The sequence below is a fragment of the Oreochromis aureus genome, linkage group 17, assembly GCF_013358895.1.
Source record: "Oreochromis aureus strain Israel breed Guangdong linkage group 17, ZZ_aureus, whole genome shotgun sequence".
NCBI lineage: Eukaryota > Metazoa > Chordata > Actinopteri > Cichliformes > Cichlidae > Oreochromis > Oreochromis aureus.
This window is the reverse complement of record NC_052958.1, coordinates 35,292,195-35,315,297: the sequence shown is the minus strand read 5'-3', so window position 1 is coordinate 35,315,297 and position 23,103 is coordinate 35,292,195. Positions and strand designations below refer to the sequence as shown.

The 23,103-nt window shown below is 42.4% G+C and overlaps 1 protein-coding gene across 2 annotated transcripts in view; it reads left to right on the top strand.

Moving 5' to 3' along the window:
* The first annotated feature begins 291 nt into the window (after positions 1-291).
* arid2 (AT rich interactive domain 2 (ARID, RFX-like)) overlaps positions 292-23,103 on the top strand; it is a 43,507-nt gene continuing 20,695 nt past the window's right edge. The window contains exons 1-5 of one of the 2 annotated variants that reach the window (XM_039600679.1): positions 292-1,016; positions 2,626-2,811; positions 2,935-3,028; positions 3,985-4,082; positions 16,497-16,630. In XM_039600679.1, coding sequence (XP_039456613.1) covers positions 2,720-2,811; positions 2,935-3,028; positions 3,985-4,082; positions 16,497-16,630 — 418 coding nt within the window. In that variant the 5' untranslated portion in view covers positions 292-1,016; positions 2,626-2,719. Of the gene's footprint in view, positions 1,017-1,037; positions 2,812-2,934; positions 3,029-3,984; positions 4,083-16,496; positions 16,631-23,103 lie in introns of those variants that run through there. The other variant, XM_031753395.2, reaches the window with a different exon arrangement.

Below are 23,103 nucleotides of genomic sequence, written 5' to 3'. Positions count from 1 at the left end.
TCTGTAGTGATGGCATAACTGATTGTGGAGCTTTCAAATGCAGTCACAGCACACTATTCATCGCTTCATTAATGTATTATAATAAATGGAGGAAAGACAGAGCTACTTTGTTCCCCAATGTGCCCTTTAGGGATATGAATTAATAATGGTGAATGTGATTTGTAGTATTTTTCTTTCACCTTAGTTGGTGCATTTATGATTGTGGGAGGAAGGAAATGAGCTGGAGATTAGCTGATAAAACTTTTCTACTTATAAAGAAGTATAAGGTGACTGACTTTCTCTAACCATGCAAGCATTTCAAGGTTCCTGTGATTTGTCATACAACAGGCTAAGGATTTAGTAGAAATCCCAAATGGCTACTCTTTAGAAGTAGTATTTATTCACTTTAGTCCAAAAAAAAATCCTCAAATGTACTTTACTATAAGAATAAAGCTACTAACACTGGCTCTGTTAAAATCTTAACTATTGTTCTAAAATTTGAACCCAGCTTCCAACAATTCCACTCTTTACTCTTTATTAGTTTTTAATTATTTCCGGTGGTTTTCGTGTACTTATGACACTCAAATGCACAGAATAAACATATCGGTGTTTGACAGTTAACCGTCACAGCATTTACGAACGTTTCAGCCCTCAAAGTTAGCAAACAGAGATCCATTTTACTGATAACACGTAATAAACGACCATTTCGCTCTGCATTTACATTTGCTATCTCGGCAAAACCGGTCGGTGGTAGTAGCATTAACCCCAAACATAAAAAATTATTTTTACGGCCAATTTTCGACTGCTAAAATTAAGTGTTGAACGCTGTTTGGCTTAGCTACAACGGCTCTGTGACCGCACGCACGCACCACGGCTAGCCTGTTAGCTACAAAACTTAGCACGCCTTTAACAGTGTTAGCCTTTCCTCAAATCTCTTGAGAGTAATAAAAGGTTTTTAGCGGCTGATGAATGTAGGGAAATATGCATCCTGGTTGCCTGCTTGTGAGCTTCTATGTAAGCAGCTGGCATACGGAGAGGTAACTTTGTTAGCAGTGATTACAGGGGATTGGAATCTGACAGGCTAAAGTAGGAAGCAGGCACCGCTAGCGTCCAAAGAATTCACGGAGGCAACAACTTCTTTCCAGAAAAAAGCGTTTAGTATCAAGTAGCAGCGAAAAAGAGTAGTACTAGATTTCACGTTGGCGTAAAATATGACAGAGTAGCTGGCTTTGCGCGATTCCCTCAGGAAAGATTAGTGGCGAATTTTGCTAAAGCTAACGGGCTAGCGCCTAACCAACACACGTTAGCCCAGAATTCGGTTGACGGGTGGGGAGTCCAAACAGGCGCGAGGTGAGCTCCGCTGCGCCGCACTTTGTTTGCAAAAAAGAGCCCAATTTCGAAAACCACACGCAGGGACATGCACTTTTCCGCTGTCTAGTGTCAATTCCTCAAAATGGGGTCTGCTAACGTACGTCTCCGCCATTTTGTGACAGGTTTTTCATTGAGCAAAGGGGTACGTGTAATGGTTGAATGTAACCCCATCAAGAAGATATCCGCTTGGCAGTTGCAGGAAAAAGGGATCAGGAGTAATTTCCAACCATCCCGTGAGATAAAGTCGTTTTGAAGTTGTCAGCAAGGGATAGTGGCAGCTTACCAGAAAAAGAAAGAGAAAAAAGAAAGCAGCATGGCAGGAAAAAACCCCACTGAAGACTGTATTGAACATATGCAAACTACCAAAAACTTTAAAGTTAGCAATCACAGTGTGCAGGGAAATTTTGCACCACCATAAATGCTACAGTCACTGTGAACATGTAAGATTTTTCTCATCTCTTCAACAGGATAATGTGCAATGTAAAAATTGAGGTAATATCACAATTAAAAGGGAAATTGTTTAGAGGATTAAAAAATATATAAAGACTATTATTAATTTATTGATATTTTGATCGCTATATTCATTCATTTCTGTAGGAGATGAACAGTGTATCTCTACTTATTATTCGACTGTAGAAAGCATAATAAAAATATCTTGTCAGTTTATAAAGAGTTTCTGTAAAGGCTATTTCGAAATAATTTTTTCCTTTTATAAAAATATCCAGCCATTAATATGTCCTCGTATTTTATTGGTAAAATAAGGATGCTCAATTAATTAGTATTATCCCCTCCCCCACGGGACATTTCCAAGTACCTCCTGACCCGTTTTCCGCACGGAGGGAAGAGGGCAGACGGTCCCTAAAAAAGAAAACAGTCTCTATTGTTCCAGCGGTCGCTCGGTTCTGGACGGTGCAGTTCCTCTTTCGGGCATAGAGGTCGCTGCACGCATGGTAGGCCGGCCTCCGCGGCCTTCACATCTTTTTGTCTGAGAACTGGATCCATCTGCCGCTCTACAGTGTGTGCGATAGCCTCGGAGCTGCGTCCGTAACACACTGTCAAACCACTCCAAACGAATACAACCGCGACCAAAAGCATTAATTCAACACCTTTTGCCATGGCGTTTCTAACCTGCCGGTAAATCGGTCGTATTTGCGACTGTTCGCTGGAACTTAGTACGGGCTTGAATCGGGCTTGCTTTCTGTGTGCATCAGTCTTTATTAGCGAGCTGCCGCTCTTCTTGCTATCAGCTATTTCTTTAACTTTTTAAACACTCAGCTTGGCGAATGACTGAGCGCCGGCGGAGTATGGGATCCTTGGTGTCTTAAGAAGCGACTGAAGTGGGGTATAACCGTTTTTGCATGCAAAAACAATGGCAAATTCGACGGGGAAAAATCTACTAGATCAGCGAAGGAAAGGACAGGCTTTCCTGGACGAGCTGCGGCAATTTCACCAAAGCAGAGGGTGAGATTGGGGCGTCTTTATTTCCAAGAAATATAACTTTAAATCACCATTGCATGCAGCGGCGAGTTTGCCAGAAGTGTTATTTGAACAAATGTGGATTTATTTCTTGTGTTTTCCCAACAGATCGCCGTTCAAGAAGATTCCTATCGTGGGTGGGAAAGAGCTGGATCTGAATGCTCTCTATATCAGAGTCGTCTCTTTAGGTGGCTTTGCTAAGGTGAGTGCGAACTAAAAGTGTTATTTTCTCCACACTCTGCCTTCCGTGGACTTCCCGGTGGACCACTCCACAACTCCGTGTGGGTAACACGGGACAAGTGTAAGCTTCCAGAAAAGCGTTAGTGGGTCGGTGTTGGCCTTGTGCTAGTTTGCCATGTATCTCTATGTAATGTGGTGGCTTGTGTTGTTGTGTGTGGTTTGAATTGAGAGTACAACCGCTCCGAGTCAGAGTGCAGTTGGAGCGACTCAAAATTAGCGGGCACGTTTAACATCGATTATCGGCTCGGAGCCCGGCCTCGGAAAACACCGCTTAGGTCGCGGCGTCTCGCCCGGGGTTTTACCGGTAGTTTTCACCCGGGAGGGGGGGGGGAGCCTGAATTTTCTTTCTCGCCATAGCCATCTTTCTTCGGCTTCATGGCTGATGACAAAATGTAGGCCTCACAGGCCCATGCAGTGCATACAGTAAACGCTACCAAAAGCCCACTCCTAATTCAAACGGGTCGCCTCAAGCTAAAGCATTTGTTTACCGCCGGGGGCAGTTTGCTGGAGTTTAGCCCCGCTAGGTTTTAACGCCAAAAAATGAGGAAAGTCAAGTTAGCTCGTTAGCTACAGTGCTAACTAGCCTGAACAGTAACGATAATGTTCTAAAGGGAGTCAGGCAGTTGTACCTACTGTACTCAATTGTAAATAAGCACGGCTAATAAACACATGCGAGGCTAAACTTAAAAAAAATAATTTTATACCAAACACTCTGGTGTTTTTTTTCTTCCCTCCTCCTAAAGTATTTTAGAGCAGTTTCCAAAAGTTATTGATTAATGATTCTAGTGTTGCCTCATTCTTTTTTGCGGGGGGAACCTGTGGCAGACCAGATGGCTTGCTGTCGGTGTAACCGCTCTTTTTTTGTTTGTGGTTCGCCGGTGTTTTTCATCTCTTAACGAACTCATTTCCTCTTTTCAGGTATCTGACAAAAACCAATGGATTGAACTTGGAGAGGAGTTTAACTTTCCGAGGAGTTGTTCCAACGCTGCATTCGCTTTAAAACAGTACTACCTTCGGTAAGTGGCACGGAGCATGCAGCTCTCGTCCTCTCAGGTAGCATGTGGGAAGTGTTTACAAATGTAGAGATGCAGTCAGCATGCAGGATCCAGCCCTCTCTGCGCCTCTCTGCTGGGAAGCTGCACTAGTACAGCATTGTGTCAGGCAGCTTAAGTTTCTATTGTGTACTTTTGCTGTGGCAGGGCTAGATAAGAACACCAGTCTGAAATGTGAGGGCTGTCAAGTGTGGATCGTAGCTTTGTTTTTTTGGAGCACGGTTTAAAGCAGGATTTTTGTATGTTAAACTGGTGAAAATTGTGTAGCCAGGAGAGGGCATTTGGTTTTGATACACCACTGAGCAGATCTGTGGGCTCTGATGTGCATTTCACACAGCCCCCCTCCAAAACTCTTAACCCAAGTCATCTGTCATGATGAGAGTCTGCCTTCTCCAACAGCTGGCATTTGTGGTTTTGGTGCTGGCTTCTTTCGCTGTACTCCTTTTCTCATGCATGCAACGATTGTTCCCCTCACCAGCACCTGCCTACGAGGGATCACACCTGCAGTGAAACACTTGTAATCCACTCGTGGATATTTTGCAAGTTTCTATGTCAACAAGTTATCTGCTGCAACTTCACGGATTACCCACAGTTATGGATGCAGTTAGAAGTGGTCAAAGTCTTAATACCACCTTGGTTACAAAGTGTTAACCTGCTACATATCAGTGTTAATGGCAGAATGCGTTACAAGGCAGCTTTTCTCAAGCAAATCATGTGATTTGGCACAATGGTCCACTAGGAAGCCCTGACCTCTGACAAGACAGCAGTTAGTCGTCTCTCATCCTCCTCCTACTACAGTGCGAGTAGGTGTAGTGCAAACTTGTTTGGTTTTCTGCGCTGGGATTTATGCAGATATCCTCACAGCCTCTGTAAAACTTAGCAGACATAAGAATTCCCCTTTTTATTTTATTTTTTCTGTCTAACAGGTTTAGCATTAAACAGCTTTCAAGTTTCTTTAAGTTTGCTTTGCATGGACAATTTGAGCAATAAATGCAGCTGTTATTTTATGTCAACACCACATTCATAAATACCAGATGCAAACTTGAGTCAGAAAATGATATAAATAAACGTTACAACCATCTGAGACTCTTTCACCTGTCTCGCTGAGCTTAGTCACTGTAATTATTGCCTATAATATTGGGAAGGAAGATGAGACATAGAGGAAAGGAGGCCTCGCTTACAGCTGCCATGCTCTTGTGTCACGAGAGCCTTCGGAGCTGCTTTCTAAAGTTTATCTGAGGCGGCTCGGTGTAGTGGATGTCAGAGGCAGCGGGCAGCGAGGTCTTGTCTTGCTTCAACTGGCTCTGATAATGAAGAGACTATTCTCTCCTCCCTGCGTGCTGTTTTTTTTTTCTCCCTCTCTTTAGTTTTGCCTGGCAAAAAGTGGGTGAATGTTGTAAACGCTATGGAGGAAATTTCTCTTTGGCTCTCTTCCGGGGGGTTCAGAGGTCACAGGCAGGTATACAGGGTTGTACTCAGTGGAGCTGGTTCAGATTCAGTGTCTGTCTCTCTCCCTCTCTCTCTCTCTCTCTCTCTCTCTCAAGGACACTTGAGCTGGGTGGATGTTTGCTAATATCAGTTAACCTTGATTATCCAGTTGAATGACCAGCTGTAACCACTGGCAGCCTGGCAGTTTGTGAGCAATGTTTGCTTCTTTAACCATTGTGAATACACTGGCGACAGTTTGTGTGTTTTATAAGTGATGATTAAGGGCATTGTCAGGTTGGGTGCAGTTCAGTTCTTTTTTTTCTTTTCTTTTTTTTAGTCTATCTTAAACAGGCCCATCTTAAAGTGTTCATTCCTTATTTATTTTATCCACTCTTTCAGTTATTTTCCAAGAGTTAGCAGGTAGAAGTACAGCTCCGAAAATCTTCACCAGGATCGTGCCGCCTGTCGCCCTGACTTCTTTTCTCTGAATGAATGGGATGATCATGATGTGGCCCCCCTCTCTGGTCAGCGCTTCCCACTCAGCGCAGAGTAATAAGCGGCGCTGAAGTTCAGTGCCAGCTCCCACTGCCATCTATTTGATATCTGAATGTCACTGTAATAAGTGAGCGACGCGTGCCAGAAACATTTTTCCAGCTCGTTTTCAACTTGTTGGGAGCGCCGCTTTGACATCAATCCTCACCAATGGCGCTGATTTCATTTCAACTTCAGGGGCGGACGGATTCGCGTCTGGATCAAAGTGCCAGCTTCAGATCACTGTGACACTCTGAGGGCGCAGTCAAGATGCAGCTCTGTTTTCGGCCTTGTTTACTGGCAGTGTCGGGGCACGGGATACATATGTAAATAAGAGGTGCGACATTAAGAAAATCCCTGATCAGTCAGTCAGACATACAGAAGGATGTTGTCCAAGGGTGGGCGGTGACAGAGAGTGTTAAATAATATATTGAATATGGCCAGGACTTGTACACAACATGAAAAAGTGTGAAAATTTAAAGGGATTTAAGGGGTTTGGGGAAATAATAGAACAGTCTGCTACATCACTGCAGCCAGTTTATACGTTTCCCCTCTGTTCCTGTCAGCCTGCTACTGTTTTCCCCCTTCTATAATTTGGCGTATCTTTATGTACTCTGCCCTGAATTTTGCTGGATTGGCTTCCAGTTACTCAAGACTGCTTCCACTTTTTCCCATGGCTGCAACGATTCAACTGATTCTCAGTCAACACAATTTCACATCTCTCACGGTTTTCTCTTCCATTAGTAGTTTCATATTATTTGGAAGTGGTTTGGAGCAAACTTTGAACCCTCACAACCTTTTTTTTGTTTTTTTTGTTCCCACTAAAGCACCATCATGCAGTTTGTTCGGGCAAACTCTGTAATTTGAGAGTGAATGAAGAGTGTTTTGAAGTAAGGCCTCTCTTGGTGTTGCTTTAGTCTTCGACTACTTTTTGTTCCCAAACTGAGGTGTGTTGTACCTAGAAACCAAGTCAGGTGACGGATACCCCGCTTCAGCCTTTGTTTGCCCTCACTGCTGCAACCCCATTGGGAGGAAATAGGGCCCTTGAGCCTGACATCAAGGAACATTCACTCCAGCTTCTGCGAAAGCTCAAATGGACAATTCATCAGTTGTTTTTTTTTTTTTTTTTTTTGTACTTATGGCTTATTCTGGCTTTCAGTAACACATTTAAATAGTTAAACAGGGAGAGTTTTCAGAAAGCCTCTCGTGTTATATTTACTTATCCAAATGCCTTCTTTAAAAATGCATTTATTTTGAAATCATAAGTCTGATTTGATGAGCACATGTGACAGTGATCTGTTGATGCGTTCATTCATGAGTGTTTCAAATTGGATTCACCTTTTAACTCATGCTGTGCTTATGAGTTTGCTTTTTTTTTAATACTGTGGTTAGAAAAACAGAAACGGGTCTTTGTGTATACTACTTGATGCTGAATCAGCCGACACTAAGTGATCTGTCTCCAGAGTTCAGCAGGGTGCTTCTTGTGCAGACCACTCTTTAAAAGCTAACAGCAACACGGAGAAGCAGGTGCAATCCCGTTCTTGGGTTTACTCATTTCACTCAATAGTAGGATGTTTCACATCGTAATGCAATTCCTCTTCTGTTAGCTGTGCATCTCTCAACCATTTCTGCCTTGTGACCCTTCTTTTAGACCCCTGCTTACTCATGACCCCTGCAATTAGAAGGTGGTACAGTCATGTGATTAATGCAAATTTATGCTTATTTGAATGTATGTTCTCAGGAGACATTGTCAAATGAATAGAATCGTGTCAGCCTTGGGGATCTTGTGTCCTGTCACTCTGTCTGCATAGTGAACCATGCTTTGCCCAAAGAGACCGAAACCTTTTGAAGTAACTGCAACTTTCAGGGATAACGTCTGTTAATAGATCTACATTGCACTCATAGAATGAAATATAGACATGGCTTTTGGTTTGGGATGCTTTCACTGCTGCCGTGTTGGTGTTTTCAAACTAGACGTGACGAGTGGGGAATGGATATGACTAAAGCTCATTGGTTATTGAGTTGTCGGTCTCACAAAATTCACAACATGGACTTTATGTTGTGGTTAGTCTTTTTTGCCCCCCCCCACCCCGGGGGTCGCCCCCTGGTGTGCACTGAAAGGATGCGTGTCTAAGGCACTTGTACCTTGACTTTGATGTAGCTTTTGGGTCTGAAAAGCAATCTTTTGTACTGTCTGTGGTGGCAATAGGTTTAGATTGTGTTATTCATGGTAGGTTGCATTTGTGTGCATGTGCACTGCAACAGAAGACATGCATGCAGTCGCAAATTAAATATGAAATCACACCTGCAAATGTTTGTTGTTTGTTTTTATTTGTAGCCACGTATGGGCTCTGCCTCTGCTATTGTGGCTTTGGTGAGCATGACACATGAACCAGTTCTCCACCTGCTGCAGGTTCTGGTTAGAATGGCTTTTCAGAGCTGGTGGAGCTGGAGTACATCTGGGTATAGGACGAAATCCTCTCTGGGGAAGCAGTTAAGGGCTGATACTGGTCAGGGTAAATATGAAATGGGAAAGGCTGAGGTTTGCTGGTTAGCAGTAACTTGCAGAATAAGGGTGAGAAGGGGCTATGAGCCATCTATTAAATAAATCTCAAATGGTGGTGCCCTCTTAGAGTAATGGGTAATGGTAAAAACAAACAAGTTGATGAATGTCCAACAAATCAGCTGTTACACGTTCTAGACCGATCTTCCAGATAAAGTGTGTGGAATCACTGCTAACGACACATATCTGTGCAGTTCGTTAAACATCAGCTCTTCAGCTTTACACAAATGATATTCCTGTTTCTAGAAGGCAACAAACCAATGAAAACACAGCAGTGAACTATTGCCCAGCTTTTGGACTGCACACACATTTTACTAGCAAGTGTTAATTTTCACACCTTTTTATGAGATTATGCCATGTACCGTGATGGCTGTTTGGTGCCACTTTGCTTCCTGTGCCATGCTGCACAGCCGCCTGTAAGTTCTCCTGAAACATCTGGATGAAGTGGCCTTTGATCTGGCTTGCATTAGCTCTGTTTGTATTCCTCCTGCTTCATCCGAGCTGCTGCTCAGGGTCGCCTAAATGAAGATGAGTTATCGAGAGAGGCATGTGGACCAGTGCCACCTCCTGTGATTTTATACGCATTAATAGACAATGTTGCACAATACAAGAGCAAACCTTCTATCACAGATAACATCTGAAGGCTCTTGGGACTTTTTTTTTTTTTTTTTTTTTTTTGGGTCTGTCTGTAATTTGACCTGCCCTCCAGCAGTGTTGGCCACCACTGATAGCCTAATCTCCTTCTCTCAGTTTCCTTGCTAACAGGCAGATGGGCAGATGTACTTGACAGAGCTACAACCAGACTTTACCATTTTCTTAAGCTCTTTAGCAGAACTGCATCACTTGGCTTGCGCTTTGCTTTTAACTGGAGTTTATTCTCTGTATTTAGTCAATCCCAAGTCGATAGCAACCCGTGTCTTAAAAGAGTAAATTCTCTAAAGAGTAAATCTCTAATGTTCTAGTGTTGGAAGACACCCGTGATAAGATTATGTACATGCTATGTAGACAATTAATGCAAGCACTAGTAAGAAACACTTTATAAGCCCATACAAGTGTTATTGTTTTCATAGGCCTTCTCACGGGAGACTTTGACCTGGGGAGGCACAGGCATATCACTGATGGCTGCATTCAAATTGAGGGAAGGTGGCATGCAGGTTAACCGTCACGTCTTACTGAAGTGAACTGAGCCATCATTAATAGATGTGGTTTCAAAGTCGTGAGCAGTCAAAGCATCTCGTGCAGAGAAGATCTATAGACTGATGGTCTGAGTGAGGAGGGGTGGGGGAGGCAAATTACAAGAGAGCCAGAGCCAGTTGGCAACCTAAAGCTGAGCACGGTCCTGTTAAGCTAAAGTAGCACTGACCGCAATAAATGTTTTCTGCATGTTGTGTTTTAGGATTGTGGGCCACTAGTCGACCATACAGGTAAACTGCATGTTGCTTGTCGGCCACTAGAAGTACGAGTCTGTGTACAGCTTGAGTTAACTGATGATTCCAAGGTGTCACCTACAGGTACCTGTCTGTCTGTCCGAAGTCATTATTCTGCAGGCGTGCCTCCCAGGTTAAGCTTTTTCTCAGTTTTGACACAAGTGATCGAAGCATCTACCAATAAGAGTGAAGGAAAATAGTCATTGACATAGTAGTAGGGTTACCTTGTCAACCAGAACCTGATGGGCAGTTAGCGACCAGCCCACTTACTGGTCAGACTTGCCCCACACGTGCTGTGTGGACGCCCCTTAAGTGTCTAAAGGGTCTCGTTGCTGCGTTCAGGACCAGTAAAGGCAGATGGGATGTGTTAAAGAAATGAAAGCAGATAACTTTGGAGTCAAATGAGAAAATGTGTCTGCTTTTGGGAAGGTTTTTATTTATTTATTTTAAATGACTCTTGTCGCTCCGATCGCATTGGCCACACACAGTAAACACGTGTCATCGTGTGTTATGCACAGCCTAAAATGCCACATGTATGAACTGCATTTAAAATACGACTGTTTTACTGAAGAATGTAATTAACTGTTTCAAATGGCTCTTAAACGCACACACAATATTTGTACAGACTGTCTCTAACGTCATCCATTAGACTGTGCTCAGTTTGAACTGTTTTCTTCCATTCAGACTAATCACTTAGTCAGATTTTTCTTTTCCCTCCAATTTTATCAGCCAGACAGTTAATAGCCTAGAAAATCCCTCAGTGTAATATTGCAGTTTTTACATTTATTATTATATAAACAAATTTCCTTAGTAATCAAATTAGGGTGATTGTTTTGGGGGGAAAAAATAGAAATACTTTTTGATTTTTTTCTTTTCAGGGCAATAGTGAAACCCACAAAACCAATCACAGCTACAGTTTGGATGGATCTCACTTTAGCATGTTCTGAATTTACAGCCATACCAGTGATTCATCCTACTATTTACAGTGTTACAAAATAACCGTTTTTAGACTAAATGTGTGAGTGGTCTCCATTTCCAAGGCGATGATGTGCCTGCATGGTGAAAAGCTATCATTGCAAAGTCCGACTTAGCCGAGGCATCCTTTTCAGTGGAAAGGGCCCTTTGACAGCTCATGTCAGGATTTTCCAAAAAAGATGTAGACACTCGGGTCACACTTTTCCTTGACGAGCAGCACCTGAGTTGGTGGTGTTTCTGGAGGAACTGCAAAATTAAAGAGTTTGGGCCCAGGAGACGCTGCTACACTCTGAGTTACTATCCCACTCTGATTGGCCAGACTGATAAAGCGAAACACTTCTAGCAGTGATGCGTTTGACTTGCATTGCTTCCATTCAGCAGAGCACAGTGCCAGTGTGGCGCTTTTCATTCTCAATGCCATATTTTTATTAGTAGATTCTACAGAAGTGGCTTTGCATGACTCACAGTTCAAAATCATCTTTATATGTCTCATACTGGGCATCGATACATCTCTGCTTTAGCTGCTCTGCTTTTAAGGTGGCTTTCTTCTGACTGTCCACCACTCGTAAACAAAGCAGTGCATGAAATGACCATATGAGGATTTCTGTGCTTACTGACATCTTTCAGCGCCAAAAGGAGAAAAAGTGTGCTGATGTCAATACTTGAAATTTTGGTCTTGTTTTTTTTTTTTTTTTTTTTTTTTTAAAGGAGTGTCCACCCTTTTTTATATGCGCTATATGCATGTAAGAAAGTGAGGAAAAGATTGGTCTTCCTTAACCATTTTGCATCAGTCAGTTGACATGCATGCTCTGTACTGGCTTTAAGTTGAACAAATGGTTAGTGCTGTCAGTGATCCCGCTCTCAGTTGGCTCAGTGACCTCCATAATCACTCCCGTGATTATTGACAAAGTAAACCACCCTCAGCCTGCGCCGGGCAGCCAACTCCATTAAACCCCAGCAAACATGTCTCTGCAGAAACTGGCACTACGTGTGTGTTTGTAATCTCAGCGTCCTCGTCCAGCAGGGGGCAGTCCACTCTCATACACTGACACGCATTGGGGACATTTGGGTAGTTGAGAGTAACTGAAGACAGGAGTGCCCGATCCCTGATCCAGATGTCCATAAATAACGCTGCACTAATGACAGTAGCTGTCTGCGCCGGCGTCTGCTCATCACTGCTTGCGCTTTGCCAGTTTCCCCCATGCTGGTGTGCTCAGCCCATTTATTTTGGAGGGAAAATAGGCGCTCTGTGACAACAACAAAAAACATGCACACACTTCCCTAAACGGTTGTAGTAATATTGAGGCAAGCCCCGGCGGTTTGTGCTGCATGGTTGTCGTGTGCTACTGAAGCTGCAGGGGACTGATGTTTCTCTCAAAATGCGTGCACAAGGGTGGGGAAAAAAGGGGAAGTGCAGGCACAAGCATCTGCAGCTGAGTCCTCTCCCCTCTTCCCATTGCCCCCCCCCGTTTTTTTTTCTCTTTTTTTTCTTTTTTTCTTTTCTTTCTTCATGCTTGTACTCAGACAGCGGTTGATGACGCTGCAGTCGGGAGAGGGCCCTATCTCTCTCCCGCTCTTCCTTCCTCCCTCCCTCACTCTCTCTCTCTGCAAATGAAGGCTGAGTGTATTTATAGTCCAGCGTGTCACCCGGCAGCCAGCGAACGGGGGATTACCTCGGCCACGATGAACTAGCAGAGCCTAATTCAGAAACAGCACTCGCTCGGTGACTCACAGCCACACAAGCTGGGCTCACCACACTGGTAATACTAAGGTATTTTTTTTTGTGTGTGTGTGTGTGTGTGTGTGTGTGTAGTTTGTGAAGATTTTCATGAGGTATTTATGATATGTAGGAAAGTCTGAATCTGCAGTCACATGCTCATTCAGAGCGTTTTTTCTTTTCCCTGCAAGTTGAGTGAGAAGTTCCCAAGAATGAGAGGGAATTTGCTGGATTTCGCCTCGCAGCTGCTTCACATGTTTCTACCTTAGATTTTCAGCAGGTGAAAGTGAGGAAAATCTAGATGTAGCTCATTCATTTGAAATCAAAGTCGCCTAACAACCGGCAGTTCAGGTGCATGGAAAGTGCGCCATTTAAAATTTAAGAAACCATGCAAAGCCCCCCTTTTACATGACTGTGAGAGGTGTGCATGTTATGCAAAGACGTTACTTTCTTTTTGTGTCCTTATTTCCATTGTACGTCATTCTTTACTTAAGACTTTAGAGCCCATAAAAGGATGTTTAGCTCCTTTGATTCCCTGCTTTGTTTCTGCAGTTCTTTTGCTTGTAGGGCAGTTTAGGACTGAACATGAATTCTTGCATTTTTGTGGGGGGGGGGGGGAGAAGAATGTGCTGTGTTTATTGTGTTCCCTTTTCCTTTGGCGAGTTGTGAACTAGTTGAGTATTTGCATGATTCGGTGCCAGGCTGATAAGTGACACGGTAAGGAGCTCGACTTCACATTTTAAAGAACCGGTTTAAGGGCCGCAGCGCTGCCGTGTTGGCCTGTTAGTGATGCTGGTGTTGCAGACATTTGCTTTTAGCTGCCGCACTCAGGGAGCGAACAAACTTGGTCCTAGTTTTACGTTAGAGGAAATACTGCCTATATCACCTTGTTATGCAATGAGGTGAAGTCAGATCACTCAAAGGTAAATGGGTAGTAGGCTGCACACCCTCAAGAGAGTTTAATTGCAAAGGGGCATTTCCTTTTGATGACACAAAGCAGTCCTCATAATAACACCAGCAGGTAATGCTGTAACATAACATAGTTTTAATGGCAGTAAAGTGACCCCATAGGCCTCAGGACACAAGCATTTTTGTGTACAAGTCACATTCATTGCGGATATTTAGTTGAGTTTGTTTTTTTTTGGGGTTTTTTTTTTCCTTTTACTTGTATTGCTTTGAGTTTAATTTGAGCACATTATTTATATAGATTTTTATTGTTTCCAGTGAAAGCAGGTGCTGATCCTATCTTGTGTCCATCGTCTCGTTCTTCAACTCTGCTTGTAATTTGAAGCGTGTTACGTTAATTGACATATTTCCCTTATGGCCCAGTATTACTGTAGTTACCTTACTCTAGTATCTCTCAAATAGTTTATTGTAACACATTTCCCACAGAGACGTCCAGAGTCGATCACATCATCGTTTGCTCATCCTAGTAGGAGACGCAGTGACACTCAACCCATGCATTTTTAGTTCTTCAGCTGGACCAGCTGTGAATCATCTGTTTGCAACATGCATAACAGCAGCAAGGAGAGTCTGCAGAAACGATGTGAGCTTTCCTCAAAGAGACTCTGCTTTAGCTCTAGATTAACTGAATCTGACACACTGCACTAAATCCCCTCTACCTGCTAGACTTATTAGCCTAAATAAGTCACAAGCGGACATAAAAGCATTCATCTGTAAATCAAAGTACCAATGGTATAGGCCATAACAGGAAATATTAAGAATATGTTTTGCTGACAGGACACAGACTGAAATGCTAGGATGGTTGCTGAGTAGCTTACTAGTGTGACTACAATGTGTAATGTTAGTTACAGTACATTAGCTTTAAGCATTTATCTTATGTTAGCCATTGTAAACACAGGGGGACACGGCTGACTTCACAGCAGGAATGTCAACAAAATGCTAAAGTGTGTTTAAGGATGACTTGAGAATGATGTTAATACAAACTGAAACTCACTCACCTTGAGTTCTGTGAGATCTTTTAGGTGCTTTACTAAATTTGAAGCATTTTCTCATGTGGTCTGAAAAGGATGATTGCATCATTTGCATGTTATCATTTGAGAATCAGTTATCAGCCGTTGGTTATCCGCTTCAAACGCAAAGTGCTTCCGTACCCGACTCTCTTCTTATCAGCCAGTCTGTTCAGATCTGTGTCGGCAGCCGCACTAGTTGCCATCTTCCACGTGTAGTTTCTCCTATCCTTGTGGGTTCTTCTTCTTCTTCCAATCAGTGGCTGTTTGCTCAGTGAGAGATTACTGTGGATGTGGTCAGCTGTATCGTCTAGTAGCTGTGTCATTGAGGATAGTAGTACTTCAGTGAGTCGTATACACAGTTTGGCACTTTACAATATAAACCTACTCCAATATAACTATGAGAAGTAACTACAGTGTTATTTTCTTCCATTCCTTTTAGTTTTACTGTTTGTTTTTTTTTTATCGGGCATAGTTGCACATGTTTAACACTATCTGAAAATTGAAGAGTGGACTTTTCACTATGCAAGAGTGTGTGATTATCACAGGGCATTATTTGTGTTGTTTTTTGTGTGGGTTTTTATTTTTCATCTTTTCTTCTTTTTTTAAATTTTTTTTTTATTATATAAAGAAATCATTGCCAGTTGTGCTCTTTCTGTCTTTGCCATCACAGCTACTCTTGTTTTGCGGCTTCTTCTCGATGAGCTATTTAAAGCCGTATCACTGAAGGAAAATTGTGTATGAAGAAAAGTTATTTGTTGTTTTGTTCCCCAACTCAGAGATCTGGATTTAGAAAAAGCTGAAATTGAAAACGATCTTTGCGTTGCCTCTGTTTCCTGAAGCTTTAGAGCTGGGATGTCAGAGTGATTTTACACTGTGGCACACATCGGGCCCTCGTTGATCTTATGCAGGCCGGACCAGCGTAAGCTCTCCTTTCTGTCGGTGTAAAGTAGTTTAGTGACACATTTAATCCCTCAGATATTTTTAAATATCAGAAAAAGAAGTAGAAAATGATATCTCTGTTTTTCAACATGGTAAAGAAATTATGCTTTGGGCTTAAAGTCTAAGAAATAAATGTGTAACATCATTGAAAAAGTTCTGTTAGCTCAATGCACAGACTGTCCTGTAATAAAAATAGCAAGATTTTGTTAATCTCGTCTTTTTGTGTGTGTTTGTTTTTTGTGAACCTACTGTAAAAGTCATACATTTCTATAGTGGATACTGAAAAAACAGGAACTTTCTGTCATTTAATTGTTGCATTACGCCTTTACTTTGTAGTATGAATGGCCATGGGTGGAGGTCTTTTGTTCAGTTTATTACAGTTAAGAGTAATAAAATTCTCCTCCTTCTCATTTTCCAAAGCTGTCCAGTGGGCCAGGTTGGAGTCTTTAGCGGACTGATTCTGGCCCCCCAGGCCTTATGTCTGACACCTCTGCTTTATAGCATACTTTAACCCATTTAGCTGTTAGTGACATTTTGAGAGTGTTTGTAGCTTCTTCTGTATGACCAGGAGCTGCGGAAGGAAATGGAGACAATCGCAGACTAATGCATTTTCCCGCTAGTCTGGAATTTTGTTTGCCCTCATTCTTAGAACAGCTTCAGCCAACAACTAACTTAAAACTCTAAAACATCAACTTCAGCCCTTCTGTGCGCTCAAAAATCTGCCCGTGTGCATTTTAAGAAAACACACCTTGCACCTTGAAAAGGAAGTAGATCAGACGTTTGCTTATCGTCTTTTCCCTCTCTCTGTATCTTCCCGCTGCACAGATACTTGGAGAAGTATGAGAAAGTCCACCACTTCGGCGAGGATGACGAGGAAGCGCAGCCGGGGAATCCCAAAGCCTCTCTTCCAATCGGTGCAATTCCCAACTCTTATAACTACCAGCAACACATTGTATCAGGTAAAGTCCTGTCTGTGATCACTGTGTTTCTCTGTCACATCTGTGTCATGTACAGGTGTCCAGTTTCTGCTTGCATACTTTTTCTTTCTCACTTGTTATTTTCTCTGAAGTTCATCCCGTCTGTGTCTCGGTCTCTCTCTGCCCTTTGGCTAACTCAAGCACTCAGTCCTCACACAGGCTTGATTGCAGCAGCGCATCACTTCATCAGCGCTGGGTGTGTGCAACGAATGCAGAGCTGATCAGCCCTCAGGTCAAGCATATGCATAGAAATATGACTTGTTTCTAGGATTTTTTTTTTTTTTTTTTTTTTTTTCCATCAGTCTAATTTATTGTGACGATTCAGAGAACTTTGTCTCCGATAGTGTTAGATAACACACTGTGGTGCGTTATAAATTCATGTGAGCGTTTGATGTTCTGGCATCAAGCAGGCTTTATTTCCTTGTTCTGCTGTGGAGGTTAGAAACACTAACGAGCTCATGTGCCGTTTACTTGGAGGGTGCAGTTGAAATCATGTGATACAGCCTTTTGTAAAACATCTAACTGTAATTTTACTAGTTTTAAACGTCTGAGCCTTTAAGCATGCGTGGTGCATCCTTATGTGTGTTTTCTCGGCAGTCAGCCTTTGTGCTTTACACAGACGCCAGATCCGCCTGCTAAGATGCAGGGTTTTTGTTCAGACTGGGTCTGTTAAGGCTCAACTATACCTCAAGTCCACCAGGATCCACTTGGATCCGTCTGATGTAGAATTACAGTGATCGCCAGGCTTAATGCAGATGACCTCGTGCCTGGTTGTTTTCCTGACTGTGGATAATTTACATTATAGTGCAACTACCCATGGCAGCAGACTTTGAATGGACTTCAGAGAAGTATAGTAGGAATGACTGCTCAGCCATTGGATCACCAGCTGTCTGTGTCGACAACTGCCTATAATCAAGACTTTATACTCTCTGCAGTCCAAATACTCCACAGGAAACCCCCTCAGTCCTGACTCTCCTGGCAGGGTTGGCTGCAGTATATTACAGGATTGCAAACACCCTGTGTTGTGTCTCTTTACTGCTACGTGTAGTTACTCAGTGAAGGTCTTTGCCAGGAAAAGCCAGACATTGGTGTCAGCCCAGTTTACCCCACACATAGACTTTGCTCTGCTTGGCTGCACAGGTGGGTTAACTGTTGTTAACGAGTGTATTTGGTGACTTATGTCGTTTTTGGTCCAATCGCCAGGTTGCTCAATCTCAGTCTTTCAGTTACTGCTTCAGAGAGTCAGTGTCTGCCTTGTTAACCTCTATCTGCAAACCTAATGACATCTACCAGCCAGTCAGTGTTGATCTGTGATGGCTAATCAATTTGTTGCTGAGAAAGATTGCATGATGAAGAGCTCAAAAACTCTAAAATATGAGTGGTTTTTTTCCCTTTAGAGGTTGACTAGCAATCTAAGCATGATTGGTCTGTGTACGAGTAAAACCAACGAGACCAATGTGCGTTATTTTAGCAGAAATCTGCATTTTGGTCTTGCATCAGGATAACTAAAGTAAACGACCTGTGGGATAGCCGAGCCTCTCTGCTGTTGGTCCAATTCACGACTCTGCTTTTTTTGTACTTTTCATTGAATCCCTTTTTGTTACACAGTGACTCATTTAATTCAGTTTTCACCTTGCTAAGTGCTGCTGTGTTTGAGCTGAGCCTGCGAAGCGTGCAGTGATTTGTCTGTGCCTTTTTCATTTTCTCGGAAGTTGCTTACACACACCTAAGCGTTGACTAATTATTTTTCAAAGCCAGGCATGCAGCCACTTTCTTTACAAAAAGCAGCCCCTGAAGAGTCGCGTTATATTTCACACAAAATGTTTCTGCGTATGCATCCAAGGCCAGCCTCTTGTCTGTTTTGTCAGGCGGGGCTCACACACGCAGTGTGAGATATCCATTAGCCTCACAACGTTGTAGAGCTGACCGCTGGGCTGCTCTCAGAGGTAATTGACTGTCCTGACAACAGTTATTGATGAAGGGAAGAGGGAAGCACTTGTTGGTTTTCCCTTTGCCTCACTTTAGATTAGAGTCTCCAGCCTTTCAGTCGCAGGCTCTTTCCTCGCTGCCCGCTGAGCTAATTGACTCCAAAACACGACCATGGAGGGGCAGAAAACACGACAAATGGTGGTGAACTAACTGCGGCTTGTAAGGGGTTTTTATTTTCCCCTTCCACCTTCATTCACTAGCCAAAGAACACAGTTACTCCCCCATAATAGTTGTTGCGGAACACTTGTATTCCTGCTCTTTTTCTAAAGCTTGTGATTGTAAGTATTATGTCGTATTGAGCGGCGATGATTCACTAATTCTGTGCTTGTAATACTCAAACGGTCTCGCATGCCCTTGGCTCAAACCATTAATTTTAAATCAGTTGTAATCTGTATAATGGAAGGAGAGCTCATGGCGACAAAGTGTAACAGTTCTGCGTAGCTTTACGGGCTGACTCATTGACTCATTGTGTTATTTCGAAACAGCAGCTTTACATTCACCCAGCTGTAAGCAGCACACAAAGGTGGCAATAACCTGACCACCACAGAGTTCAATTCAATTCAATTCAATTCAATTTTATTTATATAGCGCCAAATCATGCTCAAGGCGTTTTTCTCTCCCAGTGAGCGCACTTGTTTTTAACACCATTAAAGCTCGGTTGGGGTGAAAGAAGGAAAACAGGATGAAAGACATGCTGTGGAAGAGAGACAGAGATTAATAACAGATATGATTCGATGCAGAGAGGTCATTAACACATAGCTTCATGGGAATCCCCGGCAGCCTACGTCTATTGCAGCATAACTAAGGGAGGATTCATTCAGCCCAGCTTTAGCAAAAAGGAAAGTTTTAAGCCTAATCTTGAAAGTAGAGATAGTGTCTGTCTCCGAATCCAAACTGGAAGTTGGTTCCAGCACACAGGAACAACAAGTAGGCCTGCAGTGCAAGAGCCAAGTGCTGGGGTGATATGGTACACATATGTGAGGAGCAGGATTTTGAATTCAATTCTGATTTAACACCAAAACAGAGTTAGAGTTAGAGCTGCAACCACCAATTTCATCATGGCTTCATTGTTGGCTTAATTTCTCAGGGTTTGCCTATACAGTGGAACCCCGACTTACGAAATTAATTCGTTCCCGAGGGTCTTTCATAAGTCGAAAATTTTCGTAAGTCGAAGCACCCATCGCGCCTTTTGAGTTAACGATAGGCTATAGGCTAATTGCTAATTGCAACAACAATATGTCGTTCAAGTGGAACAGTGAAGTGCAAGTACGAAAGCCAAGGGGTTGTCACATGATTTGGAGGGCATTGTAGGCATTCTGGGTTCAGCCAATCAGAGCCAGTGGATTTCTTTACACGGGCATTTTGCCATAACACGGGCAGAAATATTACCGTTAAGTGCCTTCGTAACTTGAATTTTTCGTTAAATGGGGTATTCGTAAGTCGGGGTTCCACTGTAAATACATTAGCACTTAACTTACAAATGAATTGGAAAATATTTTCATCAACACATTTGACAAGTTGTATATTTAAGAAGAAAATAGATTACAGAAGATTAATGAATTCATCAGTTTGTTGCTCTGCTAATTGCAGCATTAAACAGCCCATGCGGTGATTTCCACGTCTGTTTGAGGGAATAAAGGTCATATGATTGTTGGGTTTTTCTCTGTACCTATGAAGCGCCTTGAGGCGACTTTTGTTGTGATTTGGCGCTATATAAATAAAATTGAATTGAATAAAGATGACAGGCATCCGGTATTCATTTGCTTGATGCGCACAGAGATTTCTCCATATTCTCTTAAATCTTTTGATGGTATTTGCTGTAGATGATCAAAGGCTTTGCAATTTTATGTTAAGGAACACAAATGTTCTACAATTTATAGACAGTTTTTTGCAGATGAGTGGAACTCTGGGTCTCTAAGATGCTCTTTTTATACCCAGGCATGTTACTGACCTGCTGCCAGTTAATCTAAATAGTTGCAAAATCTTTGTCCAGCTGTGTCTTTTTTGGATAACTTAGTTTTCTAGCCTTTTGTTGCTGCCTTAGAATTCTTTTTCCCCCCCCATTAAATGGTAAAACATCTGTTTAAACATGTTTTCTTTGTTCTATTGTGAAAAAATATATAGATTTATGAGCTTTTAAAATCATTTCATTGGTTTTATTTAGATTTTATACATCGTTCCAACATTTTCAGAATTGGGTTTACAGAAGCTTCATGAAAATAAGGTTTTGAGCCTAAAAAAATAGTAGAAATCGTAGAGTCTGTAAAAGTACAGTCTATTGCCCAAATGCAAACTATGAGCTCTGTTTCCACAGGATAGGGGGCTCATGATTAAAGGGCTCTGCTTTTAGAAACTTTAGGAATCACAAGTAAGTCTTAAGTGTGAGAACTATGTGGTCTATTAGCATAATATGGACCTATGAGGTCTTTTTAAGATGGCATGAATATTTGCTGCCATGCACCAAACTCAACGTTTTGGGAATCATCTTTGCAAAACTTGTAGTTGAGACTTTTGACAGGTTGCTAGCATGCTTGTAGGCTTGGCACATGGTCATCTTGGCTATATTATTTAAGAGTTGCAGCGATAAATGGTAAATATACATTTCTTTACCTTATTTTATGAGCTGATTTAGAATTTTTTTTTTTTTTTTTTTTTTTTTTTAAACATTTTGATGCTGATTGTAAATTCCAACATTTGAAATCATGCCATCTCTGAACATTTAACTACTGTAAAGCTGATTTGACACAACAGATTCCGAGTAGCCGCTGCCGTCTGATTAGCTGCTGGGCCATTAACAATTAACAAGGCTGCTATTGGCTGGTTTACAATGTGTGTTTACAATGTATGGCTGATTTATCAGCTGCCAGTTTCCATCATGACAGCAAAGCTTCGAAGCACGTGGGATGGCCCTCGTGTTATCATTGCAACACTTACTGAAGCTGGAGCTACCATAAAATTGTTTATGAAGACAGATATTAGCGTCCCGTTGGTGTGATCATGCTCAGTCTTGATGCAGTGTTATATTAATGGGAAGGAGGATTTGAATGAAGGAAATGAAACACTGTTGAACCATGTGTGAAATAAATAAATAAATGAAATGATCCTTTGCATGCTTGATGGCAAAAAGGTATCTTTTATTCACAATGACACTGATGTGTCTGCAGTGAGCTGATACTGGCTGATTTTTGTGCACTGCCTCTGGTAGATCTTTGAGAAATGAAGTGCACTTGTACCACAGGCCCTGAATTTAAATGTAACTATATTGCATAGTGAGCGGTTATTATTTGACAGCTTCTCCCGAAACTTCTCACCGAGCCTCTCTTTTCTCTGTTGTCTCCAAGGCCCGCGACAACTGTTAATTCATTCCTGCTCATAAAGCCTGCACCCGTCAGACGAGCCGATGTCTATCAGTCCTCTGCGCCTCTGTTTGGCGGCCGGCTCGCTGCAGGTGCTGGAGGACAAGCTCAGGCAGGCAGCTCCTGAATAGAGCCGTAGCTGCTATAATGGCAGCTCAGCTGAATTACATTTGGCTTCACAAACCTTTTCAGCATGGAAATCAGATTCACTCAGCAGGACTCCCCCTCTCTCTCGCTCTGTTATGATTGGTTTCCAGAGGCAGCAGTCTACAAAGACCCTGCACCACAGTGAAATAGCCACTGTTTGGGGGAGGGGGAGGGAAATGACACCTATGCACACAAAATGATGGATGGCAGAAAATCTGGCAATAGCACAGGGAGGAATCTCAGGTCTTTGCTTACAAAATGATTGCACCTCCACACCGGAGAGCTTCTCAGTAATAATAGTGAAATCGGGCCTTGTTTACCCCACACAGCTAGCAGTTGGGATTACAAGTCTTTTAATTATAAAACCTTCGTCATGGAGGCTGACTGATTCACATTCAGATGCAATTAAAAGTTAAAGAGTGTTCACAAGTCGAGACCAGACACATCAGACTAATCTGAGCTAAAAAAAGCTTCGTGCCCGTTTGATTTGCTGAAAGTTCAGTTAAAGGAAATGGAAACAGGGGCTGAACTTGCTGAAAGTGTGCAGGCAAATGTAGTCCTCCGAGGGACCAGCTGAAGGCCGCCGCCTTCTCACTGCTCAGATTTACATGATGTTGTCATTACTTTGAAAACACTCATACAATGTGCTGTCCTGCTTCATTGTTGATAATTTAAATTCGAATAAAACTCCAAACCCACTGCAAAGTCACTGATGGCTGTTTTCTTTGCATTCTGACAGAAGACCCATGATGAACCTTACCTGACTTTAAACCTCCTAATTAACACTCTGGCTTCTTTCACACTTGTCACCCGCTCGTGTCGTGACTATCACCGCATCTTCTTTTATGTCACACGTGACATTACTTTACAGCGTCGCAGCTAAATCAGAACCTGATCTCATACTTGAACTCTGAAAAATGTCATGACACAGTCTGAACTTACCCTTTTGTAAAGATGTGGCAC